Source organism: Hypomesus nipponensis, chromosome 19, assembly GCF_054491055.1.
Source record: "Hypomesus nipponensis isolate SF chromosome 19, ASM5449105v1, whole genome shotgun sequence".
Classification (NCBI taxonomy): Eukaryota; Metazoa; Chordata; class Actinopteri; order Osmeriformes; family Osmeridae; genus Hypomesus; species Hypomesus nipponensis.
In genome coordinates, this window is record NC_140379.1 from 7,389,639 (window position 1) to 7,413,940 (window position 24,302).

The 24,302-nt window shown below is 44.0% G+C and overlaps 1 protein-coding gene across 3 annotated transcripts; it reads right to left on the bottom strand.

Moving 5' to 3' along the window:
• Positions 1 to 1,884: 1,884 nt before the first annotated feature.
• Positions 1,885 to 23,161, bottom strand: kctd15b (potassium channel tetramerization domain containing 15b). Of its 3 annotated transcripts, none has more exons than XM_084683103.1 (5): positions 22,824 to 23,161; positions 19,940 to 20,115; positions 15,310 to 15,454; positions 10,902 to 11,207; positions 1,885 to 5,540 (listed from the first exon to the last, which is right to left on the bottom strand). In XM_084683103.1, exons 1-5 carry the CDS (start codon positions 22,830 to 22,832, stop codon positions 5,382 to 5,384), a joined length of 795 nt encoding a protein of 264 aa, XP_084539229.1. In that variant the 5' UTR covers positions 22,833 to 23,161; the 3' UTR covers positions 1,885 to 5,381. The 3 variants fall into 3 exon arrangements, with proteins under 3 accessions (XP_084539229.1, XP_084539228.1, XP_084539227.1); XM_084683102.1 differs by lacking the exon at positions 22,824 to 23,161 and adding an exon at positions 22,499 to 22,673; XM_084683101.1 differs by lacking the exon at positions 22,824 to 23,161 and having other exon boundaries at positions 19,940 to 20,142.
• Positions 23,162 to 24,302: the final 1,141 nt, after the last annotated feature.

Sequence of the window (24,302 nt, forward strand, 5' to 3'; positions counted from 1 at the left end):
CCATTTTACAAACAATGTCACATAGGGCTGTTAATAAATCTGTTGTTTTTCCAAGAACTGTCAAATAGAAATTTGAGCACTTCCCTGGAGTTTTTAGGGTGGAATCAACAGATGTTGAGGTGGCCTCATCTCTACTGTCAGGTAGACAAAACTCCTTCTGTTATATTTAGCAACAACTTTACAACATTCAAGGATCACACAACATTACAGAAACATTGAAGGGCAAGCAGAATTATTTTAAAGAGCCCTGAATGTTATCTTATTCGGTTTATTATCTTGTTTGGAAGACTTTTTATCCCATTCAGACAACTTCATATCTCATTGAACGACTTAGTTAATTAGTTGAACGAGATACAATTTAATACAAGAAATTCACCAATGCAAACAAGCTTTCAAATTGGCATGTTCAAATTCATGACTTGTGCCACTGGCCGTGGAGACAGGGAGTGTGGCCTTGTTTCAGCTAACCCTAACCAGCCCAGATGGAGAGGGACTGGTGGTTTAGTCGAGTGCCCCATGCCACTGTGTGAGAGGGTCAGGCTGCCACCGTATGCATGTCTTTGGTTATTTTCAACCAATTAAGTCATTAGAACGACTTTAAATGAAAAAAAGTAGTTGAAATTAGATCCAAATGAGATAATATTGTGCAAATGAGATGATAGAGTTGAGAGGTAAAGTCCAAAAGTTGTCCGAAGATGATAAGTCGTCCAAATGTGATTACTAGCACGTTTGAATGACTTACAGGTCGCTATGTTTTTTTGCTCTCCTGCCCTTCAGGACAACCGTGAAATATGGCCAATTGCTAAAAACGCTTACATTATTTTCTAGCTATATATATTATTTGTACATTGGCAGTAATGCCTGCCACATTTCAGGCAAATAAATTTGATCTCAAACTATGATATTGGAAAGAAATGTAAAAAAAAAGCACAATCTTAAATATTTGTTTTGTGGTTACAACAATTTTAGTAATTATTTGTGTGATTTCTGATAAAATACAAGAGGACATTTCTACTTCTTCAGCTTTTTAGCCAAAACACTAGTTCAATATTACTGATGTACACAGTTGGAAAATGTATGTTTTAATGTATGGATAATATGTAAATATTGTTTACAAAACCATGTGTTTATTAGAACTACGTTATTTTTGGTAAGCTCTGTACATATATTGAAAACTTCCTGTTTGTGTGAAAAGCATACATCTGTATTTGTACCAATTTTGTAAAGGAATAAATAAGCTGTTTACTAAACTGATCAGAAACTGTGTTTTAATACTTTTGTATTTGTAATATATAACATTGTTGTATGTTGTCTAATGTATGTGGTAATATTCACTTCTCTCACTTTAACATTCAGACATCACCTCAATTTTTAGGGCAGTATTATCAAAATTAAATTGACTAATGAAACCTACTTCATTTCCATTTACTAGCATTACACATGCTCTGTACAAATTGAGTTAAGTACCACTGCTAGACTAAGAAAAGTCCCCCCAGGATTCTGCTGCTAATTAAGCGGCAGCATTTTGAAAAGACCAAAACGTTTAACTCAGTGCAAAACACTGGGGTTGGGGAGCGTGTTCGTTTTTTTTTAAAATTCTTTTCTTGATGCCATCCCATTTGTAAGTCCCTTTGGAGCTTAAAGCTGCTGCTCTGTGTTTAACCCCAAAAACTGCCTTCGCTGAGAGTGAGCAACACCTCAGACATGCTAGGACTCAGGAACAGAACACGCTTCACCACAGGTACTAAGTCTCAATGTACTCACCTCCTAAGGAAAACACACAAGTAACACATTACAAACAGCACTAGGTACAAGACAGAGGCATGAAATGTACAGTACATCCTTTTATTATCGCAAATATGCAAGAAAATCAAATGGAGACACTGTAAATAAACACATGCCCTTTAATACCACAGTCTAATTGTTTAAAACATTTTAAATAATACATCTGCACCTTTATTATACCCTTGTGAAATGTTTTTCTGTATGTACACAATGTAATGCTTGCAAATTTGAACTTGAAGTACTGAGTTTGAAGATTATTCATCAGCGTTTGAGTTTGCAATGTAAGGACTTACAAGTCCATCACAAGAGGGCTCAGTACAACCCAGTCCTGATAACAATTGAATCTACAAATAACTGTACAACTGAGGGGCCTCTGGATATCCCACTACACAGACCAGTGAGTGGACTCCCTTAAAGACCCCGTCTGGCCATTGACATAGCGGAGGTATATGTTAACAATATAGTATTGAAAATGACCGCAGTCTCACTGGGAGATATAAGAACTGCAATTAGCCCGTCCGTACAAGGTTTCCTTATGCTTCCTCTGTATGTTAAAGCCTTGTGTCATGATGGACTGAACCACATGAAAAGGCTAGAGAGTGCCTAAGATAGTTTGTATTTGAGCTGGTTACAGTACTGATGAGATCAGACCTAGAGCGCACTCCAGGGACCCTGGGCGATCACATGGACAGTTTCAGTAGAGTTTTGACTCATCACTTTGTTTGGCCTGGTGTGGTCCAGAGAGGGGCCCACAGGATGACGCAGTGGGGGGGAGAGGGGAGGGGGCGATGACAGGAGGGGCACAACCTAGGCCTCTACTGGCACTGCTATGCTGGGAGCCTGAGGGGTGATGTGAGGGGGGGGCAGCTCCTCTGAAGCCTAACATCCCTCAGCACATGAAAGGCCTGGTTGGTCATTCCCTTTGAGGAGACTGGATGTAAAGGACCAGGCCAGAAGCAGATCAGAACAAAGAGGGTCCTGATTGGGGGTGCCCCCCCCAGGAGGTCTATGCTGGACTCCCAGCTACACCCAACTCCTTGGGGTTGTTTAATCAGGGAACGCAGAGAGATGGAAAGAGGACACATTACATCTATCTGAGAGCTGTTGAAAGTGCTCCCCATTTTAATGAACATTTTTGGACTGTCGAAATGAAAATGCCCAAGGGAGATTTCCAACCAAACTCAAATTAACTGCCTCTGCCCACCCAGATCTGAACGGGCTTCTTTTTGATCAGTATTTTGGAATGGAAGAAACAGCATCTGTAAGTTACACACATATACAAAGTACGAAAAGTTGGTCTTTCTTGTTCCAATCTTTGATCCAGCAATGTTGAGAATATACTATGAGGCTTGAGAAGCGCAGCGTGTCTAAGACTAAGAGCCTCCCACTCGATGTTCTCCATGAACAATGGTCTGATGCGTAGCATAGAGTTCACTGTGGGTTCTGCTGTACGCAGAACGACTGAAATAATCCTGTCTTGGAAGTGACGATATTGAAACCTAAAAAACAACCAGTGTTTATGAAGGTTATGTCTGAGACTCTACTGAAATGTTCAACATTAAAGCTTCCAAGATGTCATCATACATGTTTTTTTAATTCTTCAATTGCATTGTGACTATGCATATTTTGTAGCCTTTCAGGGCTGAAGTCAACTGAAATAATTTACTTCTGAATAAGACAAACAGCAATTGTGAAAACAATATCTTTTTTGTACTTTGTACAATCAACGAATAGGCACCTGATTTGCTTTGACAACAAAGTTAGCTATCTCTTTTGGCCACTTTTCTCTTTATAAGATACCATGTGCTCACAAAAACTTTCAAGACAAATGATTGGTTTGGCAACCATCGCTACGTCAACAGTTTTTCCAGAGGGGTACCGTGAACAGTTCTGTGGACAACGTGTTTTAAGTGCAAACAAAAGATCTCAAGCATTTAGAGTACACCTCCTCACAATCATGGAGACATACTGGAAAACTCTGATTTCCAAGTTGGTTCTCAAGTCATGAACATTCTGGCAGTAACAAACCTAAAACACATTCAGAGCCTTCATAGACAACTTCCCCTTGATATACGTTTTCCAAATTTTCTTATTTCGAATTCCTATTTATTTTTGCTGCAAACATCCTAGTCTTTACTCTTAAATTTCATGGAGGTTTCTAAAATATGTTTTACAGCTAATTAGGCCAATGCCAAAGCACATTTTTTGTGTGATACATTATATTTGTTTCTAGGTTCCCTTGTAGTCCTGTTTAAACAACGAGACCTTCTCCAGCTCTGAATGTATTCGCAGCCAAACTGCTTTAGCCATGTATTGCGGCATGGAGACATTGTCCCAAGAAAACCCTTCCTCTCAAACGCTCCAACATCAAGACTTCTGAACACGTTTATACATCCTTCATATAGGAGAGAAAAAGACACACACAGAATAACCCTATTAATAATTTGTTTACATCATGTTGTGATAGAAACAGCAAAAAGGAGCAAAAGTCAGTTGTCATAAACAACAGTGAGTAAAATCATAATAATGACCAATCATTTTTGGAAAACAATACTTGTTTTGGCTAGGTTCTTGCGACCAAGGTCTGCTGGTTGGCTGGTTTGAGGGAAACGGAAATCAGTGTGTCGAAGAGGGCTGTGTGATGGTCTGACATCCTCAGGTCCTCTTTCCTGGCTGCCAGCCCTTAGAGATGACCTCTGTTAGGTCATGCTCTTTAGATAAGACCTGCCACATTGGCAGACACAACATGTGTGGCAGACACAACATGTGATGTGTGGCAGACACAACATGTGATGTGTGGCAGACACAACATGTGTGGCAGACACAACATGTGTGGCAGACACAACATGTGATGTGTGGCAGACACAACATGTGATGTGTGGCAGACACAACATGTGTGGCAGACACAACATGTGTGGCAGACACAACATGTGACGTGTGGCAGACACAACATGTGATGTGTGGCAGACACAACATGTGTGGCAGACACAACATGTGATGTGTGGCAGACACAACATGTGATGTGTGGCAGACACAACATGTGTGGCAGACACAACATGTGTGCCTCACACTGATGCAGGACAGGATGACACCTTTGCCGGGCTCTGCGCTGAGGGGGTGGATGGGCCGGGAGAGGGTGGGGGGAACACACCATTTTACTGGAGGTCAGAAAGCCACAAGAGAGGACAAAAAAGTGACTGGTCACGGTGCTATAACGGTCAGAGGGAAGGAAAGCTAGGGAGAGAGAGAGAGAGATGCTTTCTGTCAGTCCTTTGTTCGTCATTGTCCCATATTCTTTGGGTGTTATTAAACAGAATCAAACATTTTTGTTTTTGTTCGTTCTTTTCTTTTTTCTTCTTCTTCTTTGTTTGATACTACATTCCCCTTAGAGCGCTGAGTTCCGCAGAGTTGGAAAATGTACCAAGCCTCTGCTAATACTTAGGTGTTTCTGGCTGGACTGATGTCTTGAGGGGTGGGGGGTAATAGTGGGTGGGGGTGAGTGGAAGAGGGCTTGGGGGGGCTGGGAAAGGGTTAGGATCTGTCCTGATGGTGAGGTGGAAGAGCCCCTCGTAGCTAGTCCCTCCGCCCAGAGTGCTCTAGTCCAGAGGCTCTTGTTTTATCCTGATGGGGGTGTTGATGGACATACTCCGCCGGTCCTCGCGGCACAGGACGTACTCGCTGAACTGGGAGGAGTCCACGCCGCCTCCACAGGACGCCGCCACGCTGAAGCCCTTCTGGAACAGACGCTCAAGCACCTGGAGGGGAGAGGGGGGGACGAACGACAAAAAGGGTTAATGGGACCCATCAATTATAAAGACCCTCCTCCTCTTCATCAATCACTTGGCGCGGCATCAATCAAAGCTGTGCAGCGTGTGTCGTTAGCCCTCCAATCACACTGAGGGATATAGAGCTGTCCAGAGGGCAGTCAGACATCACACTGACTCTGTGTAATATTCATGACAGCTATGCTGGATATGGACTGAGCTGATCTGAGGCCACACACTCAAAGGGAGGACCAGTCTGTTAGAGGGAGAGGGACGTGTATTATGGAGAGGGAGAGGTGTTGGGGGGAGGGAGGTGTGTTAGGTAGATGTGTGTTAGGTAGAGGGAAGTGTGTTAGATAGAGGACTGTTAGGTAGAGGGAGGTGTGTTAGATAGAGGGGGGTTATGTAGAGGGGTGTTAGGTAGATGTGTGTTAGGTAGAGGGAGGTGTGTTAGATAGAGGGGTGTTAGGTAGATGTGTGTTATGTAGAGGGAAGTGTGTTAGATAGAGGTGTGTTAGATAGAGGGGTGTTAGGTAGATGTGTGTTATGTAGAGGGAGGTGTGTTAGATAGAGGGGTGTTAGGTAGATGTGTGTTATGTAGAGGGAGGTGTGTTAGATAGAGGGGTGTTAGGTAGATGTGTGTTATGTAGAGGGAGGTGTGTTAGATAGAGGGGTGTTAGGTAGAGGGGTGTTGGGGAGATAAGTGTTAGGGAGGGGGGCGGGGTTGGGTAAAGAGCTGACTGCAGTACAGTGTGGACTAGAAATAAGGGCTAATTTAAGTAATGAGACAGAGTTGGGAACAGAGAGAGAGAGAGACTGAGATACAGAGAGGTGGTGGTGGTGGTGGGATCTGCTCCCTGATGGAGTCATGAAGCTCTAGAGAGAACACAAGTTGTAAAGGAGTGATGCAGCCTCCTCCCATCTCTTACAGTCCTTATGGGGGTTTAGCAGTGTGTGTGTGTGTGTGTGGGGGGGGGGGTATTGCTAAATCCCAACACGAGGAATGTTGTGTATTTACTTATTCCCCAGTCCTTTCACTAGTGTCTGCAGCAGAGGAGGTCTGGCTCAAGGCTAGCTCGACGACTGATGCCCGAGAAGTTCACGCAAAATACACGAGTTCTCCTGTTGCCCTTAGACGCACACAGCCACACACACACACTGTCTAGTGGTCTCCCTAATTATGAGCATTGTGGCTCCATCGAACAGCTAAAGAGGGCCAATTAGGCCCCCTGGTTGAGGCATAGCAGACCCACACTGGGTAGTGTGTCTGTATGCATTTAAAAGTAAAGTCATATGGGTGTTTGTGTGTATGAATTCCTTGACCCCCCCTCCTCCCCCACCCCACACACACAAACACCCATATGCCTTTACTTATAAATGACCCCCCCAGAACATACTACTGTGAGGCTAAACATTTTTGTTTTGGCACCAGAAGCGCTGGGATAACCACCATACACATTCCCACTCTACTGCCTGTGTTGTGTGACGATGACAAAGTCTTTAATTTGCGTGAGGGGAGAGGCAGCAGACGGCTGATGTGGAAGCTAAAGACGAGGGCTAATTAAGAGACCTGCCGAAGCATCAAACGCTATCCCAATCCAACCACAGACGATGAAGGGAAGGCTAACGATTATGGAAATTATATTACACTCCCTGCTTTGATCATTGCATCACGTTGCATTTTTCACATCATTTTTTTAACGTGTGGGGGCTCTGTTCCATTCGGGCGATGTGGTTTTGGTCACAGAGGAGACTGGAGTGATCAATAAGGCTTCTACTTCATCAAAACAATTTGATAATGAATGAACTGTGCAATTAAGTATTTATAATATCCAACCACAATTCCATTGACAAGTTAGATTACTTGATTTCAGGACATTCACAATAACAATTTGTAATCCTAAATAGATTATAGCATCAACATAGAGTAAGACAAAGGTGACTAAAACACGACTGGGGTCCCAGACCGCGGCTTTCAGTACGCGTGCATCGTCCAGCATCTTGATGTTGGGTCCCTGCTTATCCCGTCTTAGTGCCCCTTTTCCTGTCTGTGTGTCTGAACCTGAGTGCGGTACAGAGTGCATCAGCTCTCTGCCTCTCCCTCCCCCGTAGCTTCACACACTCCCCCATGCTCAAGTATTCTCACTGTTGCAGGCTCCACTTGGTCACAGAGCGAACTGACACCGTCACATTCACCCCCTCCTGTACGCCTTATGCACAGATCTCCCCGAGCTGCCACTCAACCCGGGGTCGCCATGGGGATGAGCAGGGAGTGGTAGGAGGAGGGGTATCAAGCGCGCTCTGCTACCCAGCCTGCGTTGGATCAGAATGCGGGAAGACGGCGTAGAAATCAAAGTGCATGAGCCTCATGACTGGAAACAGAGCGTGATGTAATATTGATGGCCACCGGAGTGCACATACACACACACACTCGCATTCAGACACACACACACACACGCATACACACCTCTCTGGAGAGGGTTGGAAGCGGCGCTCTCCTGTCTGTGTCTCCGGTTCTTGAGGCGGGGGGCTGAGCGTGAATGACAGGTATCAGAGGCTCACAACAGCCATCGCGCTGCGTGCGGGGGGGGGGGGGGGGGCGCTTTGTTCAACTATACATGACCTTTAAAATGTGACGAGGTGCCTCTGAAGTTACAGTAGGCCATTCCCTCCACTCATCACAAGCAACTCAACTAAACAACCACCAAACAAATGTCTTCTCTCATCGCTAAATATGAGAGTATCCGTTTGATTCAAGAGCTAAGTTCACCCCCAAAACTTTTGCCACTTGACTCTTAACATGGGCTCTTAAGAAGGCTCGTTCTTGACTTCATGTTTTCAAATATCAAAGACACAACAAAGTGGGAAGAGAGCTGAGTTTGTCTTCTTAATACATTCTGGGGAGAGGAGTCAATAGTGAACTAGATTTTCTAACCACCAGCTCCCCTGTACCAGGTTAGATTGATAGACTTGGGGTGAGTGGGATATGGCTGACAGTGGGTACTGGGGGGTACAGTGGAGCCAGTGCAGAAGTGGACTGAGGTCCCCTCTCGCAGAGTGCCGTCGCTGTTGCTGCTGTCACTGTGATGAAGGACAGATTGCGTGTGGTCTGATCCGCGTGCTCCATCACCTTGATGCATGGAGCAGTCCGGCCGGAACAGGCAAGCTTTGTGCTCTGGGACTGTGTGTAGGTGGGTGGGTGTGTGTGTGTGTGTGTGTGTGAGTCTAAGTGTACACCTCTGTGGTTCTTTGGCTAAATGTTTTCCCTCTCTTTAACCGCCCCCTCCTCCCCAACTCTTTCTCCTGGCTCTACATCACAAAGCAGGTGGTTTACATTAACCCCTAGCACCCCCCCACCCCCACCCCACAACTACATTTTTTCTCATGACTGGTGAAGGGCTCACCAAGATGGGGTTTGTTTATTGGTTAGTGCCCACATTTAGAAATGGCAAGATTAATTTCCAGGATATGCCACAAGCATGAGAGAATGCTGCTTTAAATCCAAGAGGACATCCCCAGTTGATTATTTACCAAATTTGAATGATCAGGAATTTCTTGCTTCCTCTCTAATTCTCTCTTTCTCTTTCCCACTCTTTCTTTCCACAGCTTTTCTTTCTCCCTGGGCAGGGCGTGTCTGTGTTCCTCTGGGTCAGGGTCCAGGACTGTAATCAGATCACAGCCACATTGTCTGGCGGGGGAAGATGAGGATTATTCTCATAACCTTCTCATACCTTCACGCAACAATGAGAAAGGACAGGATGAGTAAGTTGTTTAGAAAAATCTCCCCTTACAGAAAAAAACACACCTCCATCTGCCTGCTTTCCCCCTTCACCTACATAAGCTCCAACGAGTTTGGCCTTGCAGTGTGTATTTTGTATTTTTAAGCAAAGAAGCCAGAGTAACAGCCAGACCCTACCACCACCACCACACCTGGGTAAAGGCCATACTTCTAGACAAAAGCCCTTCAGAGTTCCTCTGTGTTGCTCATTCATTAGGGCGGCATTTCTGACAGGATACCCTGAAGAGCTGGTTCCCCTTTGTGAGAGTGCCAGGTCATTCACACATTGAATAAAGCTGCTTATTTCACCTCAGTTTTGTTGGCCCAGAGTACTGTGGGACAGGCCTTTCTGAAAACCTGCAAACGTTCTTCCCAGGTCTATCTGGGACCTACTCATGTACACCACGAGACCAGACTCGCTGGTAAACAGAGTGGGAAAATGTTGTGTTAGTTGATGCGGCCAATTAATTATATTGCAAGCCATTTAAAAATCTATAAAAGAAGTATAAACCGGTTTAGGCTGTTTGAGAAATTGTAAGTATGGTATTAAAAAATGCAATACGTGTATTTCAACCCCCTCAGGCGGTGTTATATTGGAGTCTTTTTTAAAAGAGGAGCAGTGTCTTAAAAAAGGAATAACGCGTAAATTATGCATATCATTTTCCCCCCTCTTCTTTACAAGTCCTCTTTTTATTTCTTTTATTTTTTAAGGGGAGAAAGAAAGCATGGCCACTACAGACAGGACTCACTCCACCCCCCCCCCCACCCACCCTCTCCACACACACACAAACACTCCCCCGCTCTCCTCCCCTGGAGGTGGTCTCTCACATTGGCAGAAGGGAGGTGGAGGTGTCGGAGCGAGCCTGTTTGACGGAGACATGGCCAGTGTGGGTGTCAGGAGAAGAGGAAAGACACAGAGAGAGAGAGACAGAGAGAGATGGAGAGAGACAGAGACAGACAGAGATGGAGAGAGAGTGACTAGGAAAGAGACTGAGTTTGGAGACAAAAAAGAGACAAAGAGAGAGACCAAGAATCAGACAGAGAGAAAGAGGGAGAGGTGTGGCAAGTATTGGCCTGCTGCATGGTTCAAGGCTGGGAGGTGTTGCCACACAGCTGCAGTGTGAGGCTGTGATGTTCTCCTCATTTCGGGGGGAAAAAGTGAAAGAGGGTTTTAAGAGGGAGACATCACTTGGGTTCTGACAGACTAGGAGCTGCTATCTGGAGAGAATCTCAGACGGATTCCCATCCACCGGATCAGAGACCCTATTATCAGTCGATTTATGAGGTGTTGTAGTCACCGCATTGTGTCTGGGAACACACTGCATACAGGGCCGCAGATTATCGCGCCTGCCCTTATGTGAACGTTCTCGTGTGCTCTACGTGTTTCCTTGAGCTCCCCTTTCACGAGCGATTGCAGAAATAAAAACAGCTCACTTCCTGGTGTCTTTGTGAAAACAAACCCACCACTGTAGAGTGCAGGGGAGCTCTGTATGAGTCATCTCATGGAATACAGCGTCAACGCACAACGTACACCCCCCCCCCCCCAACATCTACACACACAGCGGCACGCGTACCTGGACGGAGTTGAGCCGGCAGTATCCGTTGAGGGGGAAGCGGATGACGTGCGTGGGGTCCTGGTTCCAGCCGGCATTGACCGAGTTGCACATGACGTCTCCAGTCTCTGGGAAGATCTCCTCGATGAGGACCTTTTCTCCGCTGAGGGCGATCCTTTCGCCCAGGTCGGGGGTCACCCGGACCACCAGGCAGTCGCAGGGCTGGGCCATCCTTCGTTGCTCCCGGTCCTGTTTCCAGCGCTCCAGCTCCTTGATCATGGGCGTCAGCTGGTAGTACCGGGCCTCCTCGTACAGCAGGTGGAAGTCCTGGATGGGAACACACAAACACATTAACATCAATGCACTTTGTCTTTGATCACAGGCAGACTTCCCTGAATGGTTGCAAACCTCAGTTCAACATGCAATATTAAACACACCAACATCCAATAGGGATAGTATCTGTATTAGGTAGGTCTGTATGAAATCAATAAATCATTCCCAACAAAGATTTTTTCTCTCTGAATATGCTACTGTAGATGGGGGAGAAGAGCCCTAGGCTGAGTGCTAAGAGCAGTGCTCTCCTACTTCTCCTAGATCTACTTGTGCAGGGCTACGGTGCTAAGCTAACGGCCCTACTCTGTAATGCAGTGTTCTTCTAGCTCCGCTAGCGATTGGCAGGGCTCTGTTAGCCTTTAGCATGTTTCAGTGAGCGGAGTTCTGTGGAGGCCTTCATAGAGGCTCCGGTGAGGTTGGGACTGCATTCCTGTGTGCTGACAGTCTGCAGCAGATTGCCTGCCTCTGCCCCCTGGGCTGGGGCCTTGCTGAGGGCCATTTGCCCCCGTGCTCTTGCCTCTAATTTCCCACAAGACCAGATGGCACAATCGTTCAACGCCACCACAGAGAATACCACAGAAGAAGAGGATGAAGGGGAGGAGAAGAAGGGGAGGTGAGGAATGTGTGTATGTGAACATGACTGTGACCATCTTATATGCAAAAATATATGTACTTCTTTACATTGAAGTGGGTTTTCTGGTAATGTGGCTAGTTTCCTGATGTAAGCTCATTATAACCAACTTTGAATTGTGTTGAATGTTGCCTGAATGGTTTATATATGTTTGTAAATCTATGATTTATCCAAATGTATCCTGATTGGTTATATGCAGAGAGGATTGTGAGATGGATGGTTGGCAGGTCCATTCAAACGGCAGGCCATTTCATTGTCAAAATGCCATTCATGTTCATCCTTCAGTTAAAAATCAAATTTGATTCTGTTACAACAAGATGGAATTTGGTTATCTAGTGATGTGCGCCATTTTCCTTTGAGCATTTCCTGCTCAGAAGCACTTCCCCATGCCATGACTTTGATAAGTCGCCACATCCTCCACCTAAATGGACCAATATCATGTATACGGATCTTTTAAAACACTGACGGATCACTGGGAAAGACTGGGATGGAAAGAGAAGTTTATGAATATAATGAGGTATGAAGTCTTAATGCACTTGTAAAGTGAGTTAGGTTTGTTCCAGAGGAGAGAGACCCTATTTCAGACTGACTGCATCATCGCTGGTTAGGGGTGTTGGGCAGCGGGGGGTGCTGAGGGAACTGAATCTAAAAAGAGCTTTCCCGGATTTAACCAGAGCACTGCTGGGTACAAAGTGGCAGGGCCTGGTGGAATACGCACATTCATTAACCCAGCCCGGGTAAGCGGAACACAAGACACAGCCTGAGACGGACACACCACATCCATGAGAACCTAGCTGCTTCCACCCCTCGCTCGCCCCTTCTCATCTGAGGGAGAGCGGAGGACACCAACCTACAGCGATGACGCAACACATCTTAAGCAGACGTTCTAATATTTAAGATTACAGAATGGGAGGGGGTGGGGTAAGTTCCATTTTTCCCCACTTTGCTCTCTTTCCCTCCCTCCCTCTCTCTCTTTCTCTCTCTCTCTGTCTTATGGCATCTGACAGAATGCATACAGACACCCAGGCCCCCAACCCCCCCTCCCTCCCTGAGGGGGTGCTCCAGCCATCAAAGTGTAGCTCCTCATCCTTCACAGGTTTGAAGCCAAGGATGGATATGTTTTTAACAGGGGTCTGTCTGCCAGGCACTAGTCATTGCGATCCCAGGCACAAAACAACAGAGTAAGCCTAAGTGCTGGAGTATGAGGATGAGAGGAAGACAGGCCCAACAGCTCATAGTTGGCTGACGCTGCCAGCTCTGCGAACCCTCAGCCCCCAATCCTGGGTCCAGACAGCCCCGGTTGAGATCCGAAATAATGATCCGACCTGATCGCCCACTGGCAAGGCAACATCATGGGGATGGAGGGAGAGAGAAGCAGAGGGAGAGGGAGAGAGAGAAAGAGAAGGAGTGCAGCAGAGAAGCCAGATACATTCCTACAAACAAACATGGCTTTCTAAAGCAACAGATCATGTTCAGTACCGCCTCTACACCCAATATACATTGATGAGGGCCTACATCTGACCACACACAACATTTGGCAGTCGGCACCCACAACACGACTACAGCATTCTAATGTTTTGTTTTCTCATTTATGGTCCTTAGTGTTTCTCTACTCACATCAGGAGAATAAGTCCTGATAGAAAAGGCTAAACAACCTCAAATGTTTAAGAACCATGGCCTAATTCGGTCGGAGCCTTGCTCACACACAGGATGAATTGTAGTCTGAATAATGATATATATGTAAAAGGGATCATAATAAGGATGCATTTTGTGCTCCACTTCGGATGCTATGCTGAATATTGCCTTCCTATTTTGCTCAGAGTTTTCACATTGATTTAGCAAAACACACAACACCATTGCTGGCAGCAGAAGAGCCCTGTAGCCCGGGGCGACGGCAAGGCTGATTGTGTTCAGATAAGGACATGCTCGATTCCGCCTCGCACTATTTGCATTTTTCCTTTTTCCCCCTGACTTCACGCAAACTCAAAGGTATGCAGATCGACGAGAGGCTTTATGTGAAGAAAGTAATGAGCTGCAACAGAGAGTGGCTCTGGTGAGTCCCCTGGCCCGGACACACTACTGTAGATATATCAACGAGCAAGATCGGCTTTTTGCACACTAGGCTACAAGGTCTAGAAGGGACTCAGAGCATCGTTGTGAGTCTTAAAATGGGAGGATTTCTTGTCACTGAGGTTGAGGTTAGAATTCTATTCACTCTGCCTGCTGAGCCCTGAGAGAATGCCAGCGGGCTCAGCTTCAACTGATTCCCTTAGAGAGAGAGAGCGAGAGAGAGACAGAGAGAGAGAGAGAGAGAGAGAGAGAGAGAGAGAGAGAGAGAGAGATAGAGAGAGAGAGAGAGAGAGAGAGAGAGAGAGAGAGAGAGAGAGAGAGAGAGAGAGAGAGAGAGAGAGAGAGAGAGAGAAAGTAAAAGGGGGAGAGAAGGAGGGGCACAGGGAGGGAAGGAGAGAGAGGGCCCCTCAGGAAAAAGGCATGCAAGTTTAGGTACAATAGCATGAACTAAATGGAATTCTGTTGGACCAGAAGAAATCCGTATCAAAGCCATCCCTACATAACAATTTCATGTCAATTGTCTTTTTCTTATTTTCCACATGAATTGTATAGTATGTAGTATGAACCCATCAGTGTCCTTGACAATGTTTATATTGACTGTGTTTTAAAGACTACAACACTGTGATGGTGTTTGTGTGTGTGTGTGTATGTGTGTATGTGAGTAGGAGTTGTTGCTAACCTGAGTGCAGTAGTCTCCTCATGCGCACACTGAAACCGGAGCCAGGTGTGTGCAGCCACAATGGTCTAATATGAACCAAGGAAACTCCAATGCCCCAGATGATTGACTAAAATGTGTGTGTGTGTTTGTCTGTGTGTGTGTCGGTATGTGTAAGTCTATACAGATGTGTGTATGTTTGCGTGCAAGTGTACGTGTGTGTGCGCATGTCAATCTGTGTGCATCTGTGTTTGAGTGTGTGTTAAAGGATGCACTGTAGACTTTGCCAGCTCTCCTCTCTATGAAACATGAGACCAGTGGTATCCATCTTTAGTCTTAAAACGTTATTCCCTATCCAGCCATTGAACTCTTGGTGGGCCTGCCTGTCACTGTGGAAACTCAGGGAGCAGGGGAGAACCCAAGCTCCATCCACCATTTCACCTGAGCTCACCCCTATAGAACTCACACTCGGTTAACAGCTCTGGCCACGAAACCTGTGCTCAGTTCAGCCTGTGTTTCCACCTTTTCCCCCTGCAGGAAGTGGCCACATTGTATTTAGGTTCTCTCTCATGGTTTTCACGAATTGACACAGCTGATGTCAGCACTGATGTTGCTATTGAGAGGCTGTTGGATGATGGGAAACAGAGTTTCAAGTTGCTACTGTACACCACCCATTCTCCTTTCACGTGAGACAGTTACATGACTTCAGTGCACAGTAGGGGTGGGGAATTCAAATCTACCTTGAAGTCGTCCGGGAGGAGCAGTTTGCTGGTCCTGAGAAAGCTGAGAATATACCGGAATATCTCCCCATCCCGGTCGATGAAGTAGTGCTGCTTCAAGCTGTCCAAGACGATGGGCTCGGTGCCATTAAACAGACGGCTGATTCTGGAAATTGAAACACACGCACACACATAATGGAATGAGGCATGCTGCCTTCAAATGCATGAAACAATTACCCTCCATTTATTTTTCAATTTTATTAGCGCTAAGCCTGAAATGTATTAGCATCCCAGGTTGAAACAAGAAGCTTAAGGCACATTTCCCCCTGTTCTGCAGACCTGTTTGAAGTGTCCCTTCTGCTGGGAGATTAGAGCGACACACATACTCTCTCCCACAGTCCGTGGAGGCACTTACAGAAATGAATGACATGAGTTCACTTTTACACTCCTACAGTATGACTGTCTGTACCCAGTCAATAACAGAAATCCAACAGTGGTAAGGGATGATGAATGACGACTGTCACTCGGCAGTTACATAGGATTAACAAAATTATCTGAAGCTTATTAAGGCAAGAATTTCTATGTTTCAGATAATTATTTCTCAGGTCTGTTAAAAAACCAATCACCCTCCCCCATTAGAATGCAGAGCATCAGATGAAGATTTCATGAATTATAAACTGAATCTGTGGGAGTAATAGGACACCTGTTGCTGGGTATCCATAGTTGACCTCACCAAAGAGTGTGCTGAGTGAATAAGAGCTAGCTGGGAAGCTAGCTAGAGGGGCTCATCAGGGCTAAGACTGGAAATTGCTATAATCTGTTAGCCTTCATCCTAGCATGTCTGTACAATGCCTGGAGACAAGGTTGGACAGATATTCATTTCTCTCATCTGTGGTAAGGTTGTCCAACTTAGTGCCTTTCTCAACCATTAGTCATGTACTCTTATCTCACCTTAAACCTGTGTAACCAGTGTAAACCACTCAGGAGAAATTAAGGGTAATATCTAGACAGCTAATTAATATTTGACTGACCATAACCATTTAGACAATGAGAACCTAAGGATTTGCATTATTTTTTCAAGAGTATCTCCAAAAAAAATTTCCACCAGTATTTCCATTCTGCTTTCAGGAACAGACCATATCATTTTGATGTAATCAGCTCTTCAATCATGTCAACAGCTTTGAGATCAGCTGACTACACACATCCCACTAGGAATACCACCCCAAAAAGGTTTCACTCAAACAGCTTTAGCTTACCGATTGTCAACTCTTGTTACAAGACCCAATATTCAGATGAGGGTTGTAATGCATATATGAATCTTAATGCACACACAGGTGTACGAACTTTACAGTCTAAATCTTTGAGACAAATTGCATTGAATTTCAATTACAATCCCAATATCAAAGAGCTTAATCAGGTAGAGTCAATCCTATCAAGTAGAATGTGTCCTGTTCTCACCTGACACTAAACTTTATGAAGAGACTGTGCAAAGAGTCTCTCTCTCCTTCTCTTCCTCCCTCTCTTTTTTTGCCCCTCTTTCTTTCCATCTTTCCCCCTCTCCCTTACTCCCTTTCTCTCTGGAAATCGATGCAAAATGCTTTATAAAAAACCAATACTCATCTCCCTGTTGTGCCTGAGGTGTTCCTTTCTCATATGGTCTTGCAATTCTTCCAGCTAGAATTTCACCATACCCCTTCAGGCTAACTCTGTTTTTCATCTCCACTTTTTTTAAAAGCAATTAAAATGCTGCCTGTTTTTCTTTTCTTTCTTTTCTCCCTCTCTCCTCTATTTCTGTATGTCCCTTGGTCTCAGTCTTTCCTTTTGGTAAGTCACCGATTGGCGGCCCTCTCACCCCTGCTCTGCTTCTGTCATGGCAGACAGGTACAGACGCTTCACACCACTACACTGTTGCATGGCTCGAAGAGAAAGAGAGAGATGGGAGGGCGTAGAAATAGGGGAATGAGGGAACAGAGGGAGAGAGAAGGGGAATAAGGGAGAGAGGGAGATAGAGAGATAAATAAGAGCAAGAGACAGAGAAAGAGAGAGAGAGAGAGAGAGAGAGAGAGAGAGAGAGAGAGAGAGAGAGAGAGAGAGAGAGAGAGAGAGAGAGAGAGAGAGCGAGAGAGAGAGAGAGAGAGAGAGAGAGAGAGAGAGAGAGAGAGAGAGACAGAGGCGATGTAGGGGTTTAGGACAAGAGCTGCTCTCTGATCTCTCCATCCCAGCCGCAGAGAGGAGAGGAGGCAGTGGCGGGCGGTAGGTAGGCATCTCAGAGAGCCTCACGTCAGCCTGAGCAGCACTCTGGCTGCCAACACTTTCCATCTGATCCTCTGTCCCAGAGTTGTGGGCCAGTTCAGGTAATGCTCTGGCTCTCTCTCCTGCCATACGGGAGAGAAGACACGTGTACAACCAAAGAATGCCGGTTTTCAGCAACAGGACATCTAAATCTGTCTGTGAAAACAAATACCAGCGCAGGGTGCTCAGGGGATGTAATCAAAGCCAAGTTCAAGACCAACACTGTATACGCAAGCTCTGGGAAAAGATTGAAGTCTAACTTGAGAGCCAAGTATTAAATCCACAAGCTGAATTATTTATTTATGTATGTATTTTCCTAAAAGATAAGGTAGATCATGTTCAAACTTAAAAGTGAACAGTTGATTTGTAAAAGAGTAACTGTGGTCAATGGAATACTGCCAACATTCATTGCCACTAGTAATTCCAGAATAACTTCCTACTCTGAAAGGACCATTTCCAAAATGTTCTCATCAGCCTCTGGTGAACTGAGTACAGACGTTGTCCTCTTTAACTGTGAACTACACAGGGCTGGTACACATCAATGTTTCATGGCCCGTCCCTTAGAGAAGAAGATGAATACGGAGACATTAGTTATTAGACTAAGTTTCCTTTCTCGCACTACATTATTAAGTGAGCGATCTATTAAAAGTAATCATCAACTTAAAATTATTTAACCCTTGTTCTTAATTGTCAAGTCTCACAGCAACATGGACCGCTAGTCCAACAGATAGATAACCTTGGAACACTGCCTTTATTCTGACTATTGCAGAGTAATTGTTTTGCTTTCTGTCAGCCATTATACTAATTCACACAAAAGGGCTCCTCCTCCACTGGCTCCACTGGAAAGTGCACCCCTGAGGCATACTGTACATGGAGGAGGAAGAGAGAGAGAGAGAGAGAGAGAGAGAGAGAGAGAGAGAGAGAGAGAGAGAGAGAGAGAGAGAGAGAGAGAGAGAGAGAGAGAGAGAGAGAGAGAGAGAGAGAGAGAGAGAGAGAGAGAGAGAGAGAGAGAGAGAGAGAGAGAGAGAGAGAGAGAGAGAGAGAGAGAGTAGACAGAAGGAGGGAGTAGGAGAAAGAGTGAAAGAGAAAAAGAGAGACCGAGAGAATGAGAGAGAGCTCAGACATCCACATTGGTATCCTGTCATTACTCTGACTGAAAATATACTGTTTCTCGACATAGCATGCTCCATTTGCATGGCTTCCAGGCTGTACTTTGTATATGCGTCCAGTGTTTATACTGTACAGTGCTGTCCTTGTACAGTTTAAATGCATTACCTAAGGTAGCTTGAAGAGGTAGTGTAAAACTTCATAATAGTGATTAATGGTATGAATATAAAGCAGAGAATTATAACAACTACAAAGTTGAATTGCCTCGTTGAGGGACATGTTTTCTAAAATATGAAATGGATGAGCAAATCTTATTTACATATATAATTGTACAATATAATTTGTATGTATATGAGACATAGAATGAGTCCATTGGATCTAAAAAGATCAAAAAGTATTCTCTTGTACTAATTGTTTTGTTGTAAACAAAACACTCCAAATAATAGCAACCTATAAACAAGTCAAGAAATTAAAAACATCAGTCTATAGTTTCTTATGAATTAGAAAACAAAGGCAGCTGACAGTGAGCTGTGTGAATATTGAGGGCTTATGTTACTGTAGATGCTTTGTTGTAGCAAAAAAAAAAAAAGTTTGTCCTATAAACCAAAATGTTTACCTTGGCATAGCTCTCAGGTCTGTAGTGACACACTGACCAGAGCATGTACAGTAGCTTTAGCAGTACTAGCTAATGTGATCATACTGTGTGGTCAACATGAAAACTTATGGAGTAATAATGGTTAACTTATTATGAATTGATTATTCAGCAATGCACCACCATAAATGCTGAAGATGAAAACAGAACTGTGCCATACGACTGTGATCTTTTTATAAACCATCACAAGTTTAGGAAATCAACCTGTAGCATCTATTCAGTGAATAAGGCTGTTAGCTCATTTTTGCTACCTAAGTGTAACTTAGTTCAAACTGAATTAAAGGGTACCTAACATTAAATCATCTAAGATACTTTATAATATCCTGAAATCAAACAATAATGTTATACTTGTCACTTGTCATTGGAAAACTAACTTGTGAATCGTCTACACTTGACAGAGTTGAGGATGATTCATCAATATCATTTACTATTCTAATCTTGAACTAAAACATAAACTGTGTTAAACATTATCACTGATTACCCCCTTCCCCCATCCAAAAAAAGCCAATTGTGGAAAACAAAACCAAACATTGACATGCTTGCCATTTAGTTAACCGACAGGCAAAACTGCAAATGGAGAAGGAATAAGCACAACCTTACCTGGAATCTGGATACTTGGTCAGAGTAGCCAGGCTACTGGTGTACATGTGTCCGCCGACGTCAATGTGTACCGGAGCATTTGCCTTCGTCAGTTGAGCCGGTAGAGGAATTCCTTGTGCGGCCAAAGGAGAAACCGGGGACCGGGTCAAAGACAGGCGTGACATGCTTCTTCCTTCCTGAAAACAAGTAAATGGAAAAGCCATGGGGGAAAAAATATTAAATCTACCCTCAAGAGTCTATCTTCCACCACTGCTCTCCTGCACCCTTATCAGATCACTTCCATGTCTGTCTGGCCGCATATTTAGCTTACAAATTATTGCCACCACTCTAATTAAGTATGTTTGCATTTTTTCCTTCAGCACCGGAGGGGAGGATAGAAGGATGCTTATTAGGGACCCAGAGAGAGGAATACTAGGTACCAGCCTCTAGGGGGGTAAAACAAACTGAAATATTCTAATTAAAGGTCGTGTTATGAGTTAGACATGATATGCCCAGACACACCAACCACCAGTCTGAGAGCACAGAATCAAGTGCATTCTGTAACTTTGTTCTTGAACTTTAAGAATGAAAATACACCCCTTGCATTACTCTCATGCTGCATTTCATATGCATTTCCAATGTAAACGTGTACGTTTTTACAGAACTAAAAGCCCATGCTAGCCTATGATTTGCAAAATATCAGCAATTATAAAAAATCAAAAAAACAGAATAACTCACTAGCCTAACCTAAAGCAACAAACGTGCATATGGAAATTGCCATAAATAACATCATACAAGATTATGGCATACAGTATAATATTGAGGTAAAAAATGTAAAAATGGTCAGTTGCGAGGTTTGGATATACTCTTGTGTATCGCGACCCGCTTAAAACAGTTCCAGAGACCCTCGCTCCAGAGGTCATTCTGAAAGCGCGACTAGGGCCAAAGCAGTGTGTTACAAAATATAGCAGAAGCCCTGGTGGAGATTTATACAAGATAATCAACTTTAATAATGTCTGTGTCAGTGAAATCAGTTAACTTTACTTTACTGTGAGATATAATAACATTTTCATGTACAGTAGGTTATGTCAAAAGCTTATCATATGCGCAAGACGTTCCACATGCGCAAAGTGTCGCATCGTCTTACATGCACTTAGGCTACCTGTGAACTAACAAGATAACTCACCAACTTACCGGACTCATTGGGAGAAAATTGGCGGTGTGAAAATATTTAAGCATCGAAGACGTTAGCTCGAAACAAAAATAGGCCTCTATTTTCTGTCGGTGAAAAAAAACGAAATTATTGTAACTTGAAAGGTATTTCAGGAACCTGTTCTTCCATGCAGACGTAGCCTACATTAGAAACGCAGTTATTTTACTCAATCGGTAAACACGCGGCAGTTGTTCGGGCTCTGTTCAGAACAACCACTTCGCTCGAAGCAATGTGCTTATAATGCCTGCTGCCCAGGGCACCAAGTGTTGGAGACTACAGAATTTTCCAGGGTGTTGCCCGCCTCGCGAAGCCTTCAGTAATAGTGTTCACTTAATACGCATATTGGATGATACATTACAGATCCTAGTGAAAGAAAGACTTCAAAAGACTCAAGAAGTTTTGAGTGTTGGAGGCTATCACACCTCTTCATATGGCCACGGGCCACAGTATCCAACTGATAATGTGGAGGGAATATAATCAGATATCCCCCCTCCCTCTCTCTCTCTCTCTCTCTCTCTCTCTCTCTCTCTCTCTCTCTCTCTCTCTTGCTCTTGCTCTCTCTCTCTCTCTCTCTCTCTCTCGCTCGCTCGCTCGCTCGCTCGCTCGCTCGCTCGCTCTCTCTCTCTCTCTGTCGCACACACACATTGTACACACACAGGGTAAATATGGTAGGAATATGAAAGTTTCAAATCAAATGGGGGTCAATTAAATCGATTTGATTATGGGGATACAGCCAATAACTAAGCGGATCTCAAATTTCACTCAAGGGGTTTTCTCATTTTACCCAAGTGTCAAGACCCAAGACAAACTCCATCACATCTGTTCCCTAGTGCCCCATTGACCACATTCGTCCTGTATAATTTCAGTAAGCTCAGTATTCACTCAAAGTTTATTATTTTACCTTTACACTAATGACGAAAAGTATGAAACTGTTTTGTCTTCACTAATGACTGTCACAGTGACTGTCAAATTGACGATTCGGAGAACTCAGTGAAACAACATAGTTATCACTTTTGATATATTTTGCCGAAAAGCCTATAACGTTGATGCCCACGGATAGTCTAATTCAACCAACTGCACAATATGGCGTCTCACATAAGCTATCTACCACTGTGAAATAATGATAGATAGACGATGGAATCCGAAAAAAAGACGAAAAGCTCAAAAATACAACTTAAAAGCCAACATTCAAGAATTCGCAAGTAGCTACACGACCAGACTGGACAGAACGCCGCTTCTCATAAAGTTATTGGGCCAATACATTTTCTGGTGTTGAAATGCGTTTTGCTGAGTATGCAGACTAAACTAGATCATGCGAAGGCTATTTCGAAGTAGGCAACTATATCTCAATATTAATTTTGTCATACCGTTTCAAACATTGTAGGAGCTCCGAGCGAATCCGTGCAGTTTCAATCAGTCCCAGCTGATGTGTGCGTCCCCCCTCTCAAATACCCCGAGTTTCGTAGAACTATAGTGCCATCCAGCAACCAAGCATTCCTCAGGTCAAACCAGATCTTTTAAAAACTAAACACGAAACACTGTATAGCCCACACAAATAGCATTAAAATATAATAATCTATCTGTGTACGTAGACTGAAAACGGTCGCTGTGGCCTTTAGCAAGTGCTGACTTGACTTGGTCACACCAAGCTCTCTTTCTACTAAGCGCGCAGGAAGCAAGCGGCGTTCTTACCTTGTACATATGAGAAATCTCCTTCCCCCTCTCTGCTCTTATTTGTATACACTTCAAATTCCTGTTGTTAAAATCCTCCTTTGTATTTCAGCTTCTTGACTGTCTTTTTGCTTTACTGAAACTGCCGGTCTGTTATGAGAAGAAGAAAGCCAATAATCCGTCTCTAAATAACAGCAGAGCTAAAAAAGAATTCTTGCTCCGGGCTGCCCAAACGCCTCTGGGGCAAGGATTAGGCTACAATTAGCTCAACTCCACTCGCGCCCAGGCAATTTTTCAAACAAAAACGCTGTAGTCTCTGTTCTTAAGATTACGACTACATACAAATACGAATCGTTATATTTTCAATGAATTTTGTCAAAGTAAAAAAAATAATAATGATACCAGTACCCTTAACGGTTAAAAGTTATGGTTTGCAGGGGTAATAGGCTAGTTAAATGCTGTTCAGTATCAGGCAAGTGTCACGTCGCTCAATAGATTTAGAGCAGGAAAAAAAGCAGATTTTAATCATTGTCATTTCGTCTGATGTAATATTTCCCCAGGCATTTAGAGCAAGGCATACATTTCCATTATCTAGCCTAGCTGAATAAGTAAAGCAAGACTCGCTCCCTATGTCCCAGACTATAATAAAAGCGCAGTAGCCTATAACTTGTTGATAAACTGTCAATAAAAAATATGTTGAAACGCAGTTCTCCTTGAATACTTTTCATACGGGTTTCAAACGTTTTTTTTCCCGGTCCTCTCTCTTCTAATGTCTCGGGTGGTAATGCCAAATTTCCTGTAGGCCATTAAAACCAAATGACGTCTATCGACATGCATTCTGCTATTTGCAAAAAGCGCCCTTACAACCTGCCTCTAGCTAAACGCGCCATTTCAATTATAGCACACGGCTAGATGGAGATGTCTGCCGAGAAGATCTTCTAAGCAAACAGGAAGGCAGACCGCAAGCACTGCCTTTAGATTTTTAGCCCAAAGATGCATTATGTGAAAAAGAAATTACATTCTGACAAATAGTGTGTTTCGTTAGCCTAGGCTATAGCATATAATACGATAGTGCGCCCATGTAAACCAATGTTATGCTACATCAGTCTAAATTAGGTGCAAAGTGTAATTCAAAGTGTTCGTCTTTCCTCCCTCTTCCTGTGCAGGTGTTCACACAGGCTCGGTGATTATTCATTTATTTGCATGTTTGTTTATTTGCGTGTACATAACTGTGAATAATGGATGTTGCATTGAGCCCTGTAATTACGTCCCGTCCGGATCCAGACTATAGCTTACCCAAAGTCAAGCTACTCTGTTTCTTGACATCTGGCGCCAACCAGTGTGAGAAATTGTTATTGGTGAAATTCAGGCGTTGTAAAATTCAAATACACATAAGGAATCTTTGAACTCTCTTCCTTTCACAATACGACAGTCTGCTGAAATTAAAGTTCCCGTGAAGTTTGCGTCTTGGTGTTAAAATATCAGTTTCTACAGAAAAAA

Bases quoted from the DNA above. Each gene is read 5' to 3' on its own strand.
- kctd15b (XM_084683101.1), bottom strand. From the start codon at position 20,142: ATGGCTTTTCCATTTACTTGTTTTCAGGAAGGAAGAAGCATGTCACGC. The intron at 11,208-15,309 runs GTAGATTTGAAT...GTTCCCATCCAG, and splicing joins TCCTCCCGGACGACTTCAAG to GACTTCCACCTGCTGTACGA. The intron at 5,541-10,901 runs GTACGCGTGCCG...TCTCCCCTCCAG, and splicing joins GCCGGCTCAACTCCGTCCAG to GTGCTTGAGCGTCTGTTCCA.